The sequence below is a fragment of the Astatotilapia calliptera genome, chromosome 20, assembly GCF_964374335.1.
Source record: "Astatotilapia calliptera chromosome 20, fAstCal68.1, whole genome shotgun sequence".
In the NCBI taxonomy this organism is placed as follows: Eukaryota; Metazoa; Chordata; class Actinopteri; order Cichliformes; family Cichlidae; genus Astatotilapia; species Astatotilapia calliptera.
Genome location: NC_137441.1, coordinates 11,769,359 through 11,779,795, shown reverse-complemented (window position 1 = coordinate 11,779,795; position 10,437 = coordinate 11,769,359). Strand labels below are relative to the sequence as shown.

The window sequence follows — 10,437 nt, the reverse complement described above, 5'->3', positions numbered from 1 at the left end:
TAGAGAAGCATAATTGTTATCATTACATCACCATGGTAAATATTATTATTACAATATTATTAACCTTGAGCCTTCCAGTCTTCTTGAGTGGAAAGTTTCACCAGTCATCGTGAAACACTTTCATACATATTTGGCCAGTTATCTTTTAGCTTTATCTCAATCTTTATCTTAATTGACATTCACTTGAAAAACAAAAAAGATTCAAAGATTATTAACTTTCAGCAAAGTAAGTTTTTAGAAGCTTTTTCCTCTCTTGACGTCGTACTTGTACCACAGTTTTTGTTATTGCAGAACTCTTTAGTGGGTTTTAATTCACTCATATGACTGCCATGTCTCTCTTTGTCTCTCATAAACGTTCTGTATATGAGAGCCACGCTTTTATTTTAATGCGCTTCAGGGTGAAAACAGGAAACTCATGTTGCTTATTACCGTCACCTTCTGCTGAATGACAATCAGTGAGAAATTCAGGCCCGAAGAGGAAGTATGCTAATATTCTGGGCCGAGGAGCCTGAAGGCTTCAGGGTCATAGCGCCGAAATACACGGGTAAAAGTTACAGTTACCCCAAATCCTACTCAAGTACAAATACTCCAGTACAAGGTAAATGACGTGTGGGCGTTTTGTATGTTAAAATGATGTAATTATGCGTATCCCATGCCGGCTGATCCCAATGCAATTCACTGATGCCCCCTAAAGGTCTTTTATAATATTTCTCTAGTTTAGGAAGCTTCACTGCCATCCACCTCCTTTTCTTTGCAGTAAATTATTTAGTGCATCATACACTCAGCAGTCATTTTATAGTTGAGCTTAAAATACACACTCACTAACTCCTTTGTTAGATATGTATAGCATCTCATTTTGCCTTCAGAACTGCTTTAATTGCAAAGATTCAGAAAGATGCTGGAAACATTTCTCTGGATTTTGCTCCATATTGACATGATAGGATCACAAAGTTACTGGAGATTTATTAGCTGCAAATGATGTGTGTCTCCCGTTTCATCACACCCCCAAAGTTCTCTACTGGACTGAGATCTGATGACTGTGTCATGTTCAAGAAACCAGTTTGAGATGATCTGAGCTTTGTGATATGACATGACAGTTAGTACAAAGGAGCCCAAAGTGTGCTATGAAAATGTCACCCACACCATTACACCACCGGTAGGGACCTGAGCTATTGACATAAGGCACGATGCATCCATGCTTTCATGATGTTTATGCCAAATTCTGACTGTCCCATCTGAATGTCATAGCAGGAATCAAGACTCATCAGACCAGGTAATGTTTTCCAGTCTTCTATTGTTCCGTTTTGATGAGCCCGTGGGGATTTTAGCCTCAGTTTCCTGTTCTTAGCTAACAGGAGTGGCAACCGTTGTGGTCTTCTGCTGCTACAGTCCATCTGTTTCTAACAGATGTGTTGTTTGTTCAAAGATGCTGTTCTACATTCCTTGGTTGTAACAAGTTGTTATTTGAGTAACTGTTGCGTTCCCATCAGCTCAAAGCAGACTAGCCATTCTCCTCTGACCTCTGGCATCAACAAAGCCATTTCACCCAGACAACTGCCACTGACTGGATATTTTCTTTTTGCCGGACCATCACCCAAGATGGTCTGGTGTAAGTTTGTTATAGCTAAAACAAAACAAAAAAACAAAACTAGATGTGAAAAAAAACCCAAACATTTTCGATAGCTAAAATTAAATAAGAAAGAAATCTAACTGAAATTATTTTGTGAACTTGGAAAATTAACTAGTTTCAGTCTTTGTCAATTTGGTAAAACTTTGTTGTCACTTCTTGCCTGATGAGTCTTTGATGGAGGTGTTTGGTGAGACTTTGGTTTGCTGGAGGTCTACAGGACTGTGAGAGTTAACTGTGTTCAAAAGAAGTTCTACATTTTTATTGCAGTATCTTAACAGATTTTCCCAAATCTTGCCTCTCGTATATGTTCTCCATATAGTAATATCAAAAAAGAGATTAACTAATAAAAACTAAAGTAAAAGGAAAATTTTTCAATACAATAAAAACTGAACTGAAATGACAAAACCCAACCTTGAAACTAACACTCAACTAAAAGGAGAAAAAAAAAAAAGTCAAAACAAACTAAAATAAAAATTGGAAAATGCAAAACTACAACTGGTCTGGTTTGATGGTAAGATGGTTATGCAGAAGAATCCCTCGGACCAGCCTTTCTGACACTTAAATCCTCTCATTGTGAAGCTCAGTCTGGAGTTCAGCAGGCCATCCTGAGCATATCTACATTCCTGAATGCACTTAATTCCTGCCATGTGATTAGCTTATTGGACATTTGCATTAACAAGCAGTTAAACAGGTGTACCTAATAAAGTGGCAAGCAGATCAGCGAGACTGTCATAATTTATTTTCCCCGATGCATTTTCTTTTTGAAAAAATCTGATGCATTTATGAAATTTACCTCCTCCCCCAGTGGTCCCTCAAAATTAAACTCAGTCTACTATAGTTGGGCAAAAAACATTCACATTATAAACTTGACAGAGAATAATTGCATCATCCCTACTGTATTCATTTGCATCCGATTCAAATAAGAGTCCAAATTTGCACAGCCTGAACTTCCAATGATTAGAAGTCGTCCCAAAACGCCAGTGATATTGGCAGGCTAACTCATTAACCCTGACACCTCATATCTAAGAAAACAAAAAGCATTTAAAAATGATTCTTCAACAGTTTATTAGAAAGATGTAGACAATAAAAAAAAAGAATCCCCACTCTAATTCAACATTACTGGTCTCCCTTTACAGTTTATTGACAGTGCAAGTATAATTTGGTCATTACATGTCGCCGTATCGTTCAATCAAGCTGCGTTTTTAAAGCCTCTTTACCAGCTGCAAAATATGTCAGCTCACTTGTGCAGTCTGACACAAGTGTGCACGTTCGGTGGTATAAAGACATAGTCCATATGTTGAATTCATTCAGATTAACAAAGTACAGTAGGTGATCACTGGGAAGATGCAAATATGCCTGGAATGAGTTCAGAAAATTCCAATTTTCTTTCTTCTTCTTTTTTTTTTTTTTTTTAAACGAGCATTAAACAAGAAGTAAAGGGAAACATGTAAGTTGGAAGGTTAAGCTACTGAAACAGTCTTCTTGGATCTCTAATTCACCGCACATGAGAGATGCTTGAAGAAGAACCCAATTGGTAAATTTGCCTAATTATTTTCTTAGAAAAAACAAAAAATCATGAGAAACTACACTGGTCGACTACCTTAAAAACCACAACATTAGGAATGGTTGTGCCTAATCAGCTTTGAACCAATTCATTTGAAGACAGACTGTCAATCTCTTTAACACACATTGCTCAGTTGAGGACAACTATACAGTTTTTTTCCCTCCAACAAATAAGGTGTGCTTAGTTGTAATATTTAACAGTAAAACAAGATATCCAAAAGGTGCAGTACAGCAAATGGAAGTGGAGATAGCTGCTCTGTACAATACCATGCATATCAACCTTCAGTGAACTGATTGGTCAAAGGTTTGGAGCTGAGGCTATGGATTTAAATATGGCTACTGACTCATTATGTACAGTTGTTTGTCACTGCCTTCAGTTTCAAGATATACATTTGTTAATAGTCTTCTCTGTTCTGTTCTTCTGTTTTCTCTCCAGAGTTTTATGGTCTTCTACTCCAAATCTGGCATTTCTGAAAGCAAAGTGAAAAGGAGACATTAAAAGTTGATTGAAAATAAATAAATAAATACAGCTATAAGTGTAGATGCTACAGAAGCTCAAATACTTACTCTCATCGTCACTATCTGCAGATTCATCCTGAAAGAAAAAAAATAAGAGACCTGTGAAATCGATCTTAGGTTACGTCCACAACCTCTAGTGTCACCAATTAAAATCTCCCTTATCTATAAATATAAGATCAATCAAAGAGATGACTGAAGAGGTGGTCTTACATCATCTGCACCGTCTAGATCAGGTAGGTCATCCTCTCCTCCCATGTTGTTCATCATCTGCAATATAAGATTAGCAATTAAAGCCACATCATTTAAATGCCAACGAGTCGAAGACAGATTGATTTTTTTCCCCTTCTTCCTCATGAGATTAGATTTGAGGCATGCATTAATCAGTCAAAACAGTTTTGTTTTTTTTTGTTTTTTTAAAAGCAGGTCGATTACACTTATTCCAGCCCTTTATATGAAAATATACATGGTTCTATATTGTCTTGGACTCTACCAGAGTACTTTTGCACAATTTATATTCAAAATGATCATTCATATTAAAAAACACAACAAAAACAATGGGAAGTGGGTGAGTCCAGGGTTACTTTTCCCAACTTCTAGGTGCGCGACTGAAGCGAGTACCAATGAGAGCTGGGGATACTGCTGATTAATGTATGACAGGTTTGTAAATACTTTACAGGGTTACCTAGGCAACTGGAGCCTGGAATGTCCACTAGCAACCAACAGTGACAGACTGATACATTATGTGAAAATCGCTTCCTGGGTGGACGCCCTATATTTATTTAGACTTAACCTCTCAGTGAATTCATCAAGATTCAAGACTAGTTAAAAACAACTAAAACTGAGTATTTAGAGCAGTTTGAAGCTTTGATGTTTAACAAACAGGAGCAACCTGAAAATCTGCTGAGCTCATTATTTGAAACTTTGTTTAATATGACCATTTACCAGCATCCACCATTGTAACAGTACATATGGCCGAACATAAACACAATGGTTCCACTTTAACGTTGGCAATAGCAGAGCAGAAACAACTTGTTTAGTTGATCATTTACAGACACGGGTAGTCAACAGATTTCTGTTGTTATTAGACACACTAGTAATAAAATAACCTTTCAACCAATTGCACATAGGTGTCACGTTTTTAGATTCAGAAAAATGTGCAGATGATGGGAGACTTCAACCTATGCAGATCTGATAAGTAGTATAAAGTAGGGCTGTGCGATATGGCCAAAATCTCATATCCCGATATAAGAATTCTATCGTCCGATAACGATATAAATCACAAAAATGTAACATTTTCTGTAAATTCTGTGAATCTCGGGCAGCTCGACATGCGTGAAGTGTTTCCAGCTGGGCGTCGTGTACTTGGAGTCGAGTGTTTTAACCGATGCATGAAACGATACATTTTTAGACATAAGTTGTAACGGCTGCCGTTTTCTTTGTGAGTATTTATTACACGGCGTGCTGCAGGGAAAAGCCTGTTCTAACGTTTGAGTCTAAGGTTTATTTTTTAGCACCTGGCGGCTCTTTTTTTACTTCTCATCCGTAAATAATCTGCTCTTTCACGTGATTCAATTTATTTTGAAAAGTCTCAATAGGATCTTGAGGTTTATTGTGAAAGGTTTATGTGGAAAATAAACAAGTGGACACAATGGTTTTACTGTCGTTGTTGCTAACGACAACGCATAAAAACAGGCGCTTGTCCGTCCATAGTGTGGTTATATTAAAAATAAGAGAAAGAGAACTGTAAGAAATTAATATAGCCACTACAGTGACGATCAAAACGGTGAAAGAAATATTGCCGTAACACGAAACAAACGATAGCGTAAAATGAAACGACAGACGTTTTTATATCGTCATCCGATAGATATCGTTATATCGAACAGCCCTAGTATAAAGTATGTTGAAGAAGGTCATGTGGGGAAGTAGGTTAAAGTACAGGAATTTTCACCTGGAAGAGTCGAGACTAGAGTCTGCAAGAAGTCTGCCTAAACCTACTGTTTTTAGGAGGATGACATGTCTGGAAGAGAAAAGAGAGGGCTACTTTCTATGTCTCTGGCATTTGTTGGCTTTAGCTGAGTTTATTTAGACTAAAAAAATAAAAAGCAGGGGAAAAAAGTATTTTTACAGTCAGGTACCCTATATCTGCCTTCAAAGTTGTTTCTTTTGCTGGTTCAATTTGAAACTGTCTGTATTAAAGCTTTGTATTAGCCTCATTACGTGAAAAGTGTTTTTTAATTAAGTACTTTTCAAATATGAAGTATGATTTTATCAAAGCGCTTACATCTGAGAATTGATCGAAGTTGCCCATCTCCTCATCTGAGTCGTCCTCCCAGTCTTTCCAATTGTTAAAGTCGACACTGAGCCAACTCAGCTGTGGAAACAAAGTCAACAATTTTTTTTTTTAAATTGCTGTCGTTGCTTAAATCTGAATATTTTTCAGATGTCCTCACGTGTGGCAGACCTTCGCCTTCTCTTTCGTTAGCCTCGGCCACGCCTTCCCTGGCTGCGCTTTTCGTAGATAGCACAACACTGAGCGGTCTGTGCGTTTGTGTTTGGATTCCTGGGTCGAGGTTTAAACAGAGCACAGAAACAAATGCGGTCACTCCTGCATTGTGTGCAGTGAATAAATGTTTTATAGCATTTTTGAAAGCGGTCAGTACAACTTACATTTTCATCAATGGCATCGAAAAGGTTTATTTCATTCTCGTGCTTCACATTGTCAGTTCCTCCAAGACAGCTGCAGGGAACAAAGACACATACTCACTATAAATATACCATATAAGAGAAGGTCCAACAAGAAATGCACAGATAAATGTAGCCAGAATTAGGAAAACTCACCTGAAACCACACTTTGTTTTATCAAAATTGATCTTAACATCTTTGCTGTCTGCTACACAGAACTCTATAAAAACAGAGTCCCTCCTGTCGTACCACTTGGCAGTCGCTGGATGCCTTTAAGAAAATGAAGGGCATGAGAAAAGAAGAAAAAGCATGCAACTCACTTTTATCCTTTAAAAGTTCAGCTTTTCAAGCCTTCAAAAACAACTTCAATGAAAAAAAACAAAAACAAACAAACAATAAATAATCCGAGTGCTGGTGAAGAGACAAGACAGCCTGTTATCAAACCTCCTTTGTGTGAGGTTGCTGTAAAGAGCATCGAGTTACACACACTGCTCCAGTATCAAAAGTGAGACATCTGTGGATACTAAACTGTGACAAGACACATTTACAAGCTGTTGTGGATGGAGGGGCCCCCTTCTCAAATTTTCCTTTTAACTTTTAAGTCTTTAGGGTATAATGTGAGCCAGTATTGCTAATTTTACTTAATGTGGTCTAGTAGCATGACAAGTTCTGAAAAGCTCATCTCTAACTTTGAACATGAGGGATGAACAGAAAAGCCATGTACTTTTCTTTTTTTTAAAAAAACACCAATGGATACAAATTAAATGATGGGTATATTTGGCTTCATTACCACACACTTCCACCTCAAGTAATTTTACAGAACACATGCATGAGCCTGGCTGACCTGCATCCATTAATTAAATGGTCTTTGCATGGAAGCTACAGGTATGTTTACTGCTCTCTTAGCATTGTGGTGACTGTCTCATTAGATAAATCCTCTTACAAACCCTCAATGCAGTGTGGGGTAGCTAGCTTTAAACATCGTTACAGCCCAAACAAAACCACTGATGGAGTCTGATTTTCTTTACAAATCGGAAATCTTGCCGCAGATCCGATGGTAATCTGATCTTAGCCTTCCAGAAGTCTTAATGAAGCCTCCTGTAGCCAAGCTAACAGCGGTGCCGCTACGCTAGTCGTGCCATGCGGTACACCTGACCCATGCTACAGCTAAAATAAACCGACTCTTTCGCCAATGAAGGATAAAGCGGTCTGCTATATTAGCCTTGCCGATACACTGTGAGGTTTTACCCAGTTTGTAAGGCAGCGAGTCACGCTGAGTCCCTACTTCATTGAGGCCATGCCACCCTCCCGCCTTTCCAACAGCATGTTTCAAGCTGCTAAAGCTAGCTAATCATTCAGCCTGTACTATCGTACTTTCCCTCCACTGCGCCTTTACGTACGCTCCCCACAACTTACATGTCTTGGTGTGAAGTGAATTTCTTTATCACAGATAAAACAGCCTCGTGAAAAAGATCGGTGGCGCCTGTAAAACAAGAAGGAATGCCGCCCAACACACGGCCAAAGCAAACGCCTCTAGCCCCTGGACTCTACTCCGGATCTTATTGCGTATCCCAGGAACGGAATAACAGTGCTGACGCACTCTGAGCGCACTAGACGTTTCTAGAGCTTTCAGCCACAGCTGCGAGTGATGCGAGAGAGGGCGACTACTATGGCAAGTCACTACAACCTGACTGCGGTCCAAACACCTCAAACGGTTTATCAAGGCTTATGAAGCTGCAGGATCCTTGTAGTATGTAACTGCAACTAGCAACTCAAATGCATGCAAAAATATAAATACAGATAGATCCATAAGTATTTTACTCTGACGGTTTTTTTGTTTTGTTTTTAATGATTTATTTTTATTTTGCCACCACAGTTTTTAAATCAAGCAAGATGTAGCTCACTTTCAGGTTTAATTTAAGTGGTTTAAATGAATAAATATTTAAAAAGAAAAACTGTCCAAACACCTACGGACCTAATATCCCGACAATTTTACTTATAATCTAAAACACTTGAGCACATATAATCTGTGTTAATATGTGCTCAAGTGAAAATAAAACAGTCAGAAAATAAATACAATATAAAATATAGAATTAAAACATGTAAAAGGACATGCATAGTTTTAGTATGAAGTTTTCTTCTTTTTTTGTCTTTTTTTTTACCAACCCGGTGGCAGTGTCAAACCCACAACCAGTTCTAAGTATTTCCACAAAAAAGCCCCCAAAACTGCAAAAGAACAGCAACACACAATTTTGTTAAGAAGTTTGTATTATTTTACTTAAAAAAGACTAAAAGATAAATAATACATAATGAGTTTTTGTTTTTTTTAAACGGTGAACACCGAGTACGGCAGTCAAACGAGTAAAGCAGGGTTTGAAGCCATCGACCTTTTCAAGGAATGATCAGAAGTTGATAACACAGTCTAGAAAACTGGATACTGGTTGCAACATTATATCAAATACATTACATTCCAACATTCTGTTTATAAAGTGTTGCATATAAATCACAGCTGGGAAAAGAAAGCAGGTAAAATAAACGTGTTTTATTGAAAAAGTGGAACCATTGACGTCACCGATCATGGGAAGGGCTACCACAAGAAATTCACCAATGATTGGCTACTCACGAATTCTCCGGTTTCTGCTCATAATACCCTGATTTTGTGTATTTTAATTTTAGTCTTTAAATAGTTAAAAATGTTGTCAGTGCAAGATCACCAGTTAGGTAACTTGATATGAATCTCTTGTTCCACCACATCCCTGAGGTGCTGTACTGGGTTGTTATCTGGTGATTGTGGAGGCCATTAGTGTGGTGAATGTACTGTTATGTTAAAAAAAACAAAAAACAGTTTAAGAAATGGCCTGTTATCCTGCTGAAAGCTGTCATCAGAAGATGGGTTCACTGTGGTCATAAAGAGATAGGCGCAGTCAGCAACGATAGGTAGGCTGTGGTGTTTAAACAATGCTTAACTGGACCCAGAGTGTACCAAGACAATATGCTCACACCATCACAACACCCCTGCAAACCAGAACTGAGGCAGGCCTAGCATCTGAATGTTGCATGTTGAGTTTTAACTGAAATGCTACATTCAAAGTCACTTAATTCACCTTTCTATACCTATCTGATGCCCAGTTAAAATGTCATGCGCTCACTGACGACATCTACATAACTAAATACACTGATATTATACTTAGCCTGATAGGGTGAAGGACACTGTCTCAGCTGAACTATGGACACGCACACACTAAGCGCTCACACATCCCCCCTCCCCTTCAAATGCCTTCGATGCTTGTTGCCTCCTGGGAACACGAGACGGGTCTGGGCCCGCGCTGGAGAGTCGGCGCAGTGGCAGGATGGCTGCTGTGTTGCCTGGGATTACTCCTTATCCCCTATCCAACCCTGTTGCTGGTCACGTGCTCTATAATGTTGTACTGTGGACATTTGTGTGCTTTCTGTGCAGTTTTTTTTGTTTCCGGTCTCATGCTGTCCTCCTGTAGCCCAGCATGAGCAGAGGTCTCTTTTTTTCCCTCTTGTACTTTTCCCATAGTAGTGTACATTTCAGTGGTTTTTCTGTAATGCAACCGTTCTCTGACTTGTATTCCCATGTGAGGTCTGTGTTGTGTGTGTGTGTGTGTATGTGTAAGGTCGGGGGGCGGGTTCATTCCACTGCAGGGCAACCTGCCACTGCATGTGGCGAATAAAATTTGAACTGAAACTGAACTTGGCTGCCATGCACTTGGCGTGATGAAATAGTGTTGAACAGGTGTACCTAACATAGTCACTGGTGAATGTATACCAACCATATTAATCACTGCTCAGTCTGCCAGTGACTTAGTCATTTGCAAGCTAATTCAGCTATGCTTTAAGTATAATTTTGCGGCATTTTTTCTGCAATCAACAACTACTTTTAGCTGTACTGAATTTTCTTGTGCTTTTCCAGGGTCGGGTTGCGGGGGCATCAGCCTAAACAGAGAAACGCAGAGCTCCGTCTGTCCAGCCAGCTCCTCTGGGTTATCAAGGGGAACGTTGGGGTGTTCACAGGGCAG

The 10,437-nt window shown here is 38.9% G+C and overlaps 1 protein-coding gene across 1 annotated transcript; it reads right to left on the bottom strand.

Annotated features, from left to right (window-relative positions):
* Window positions 1-2,678: 2,678 nt before the first annotated feature.
* Window positions 2,679-8,115, bottom strand: LOC145423302 (prostaglandin E synthase 3-like). The gene is made up of 8 exons (XM_080295595.1): window positions 7,811-8,115; window positions 6,551-6,664; window positions 6,380-6,449; window positions 6,174-6,272; window positions 5,994-6,083; window positions 3,923-3,979; window positions 3,761-3,788; window positions 2,679-3,663 (listed from the first exon to the last, which is right to left on the bottom strand). Coding segments are annotated over exons 1-8 (480 nt in total). The 5' UTR covers window positions 7,813-8,115; the 3' UTR covers window positions 2,679-3,643.
* Window positions 8,116-10,437: the final 2,322 nt, after the last annotated feature.

Bases quoted from the DNA above. Each gene is read 5' to 3' on its own strand.
- LOC145423302 (XM_080295595.1), bottom strand. The intron at 6,450-6,550 runs GTGAGTTTTCCT...TGTTCCCTGCAG, and splicing joins AAAACAAAGTGTGGTTTCAG to CTGTCTTGGAGGAACTGACA. The intron at 3,980-5,993 runs GTAAGCGCTTTG...CTTATATTGCAG, and splicing joins ACTTCGATCAATTCTCAGAT to ATGATGAACAACATGGGAGG.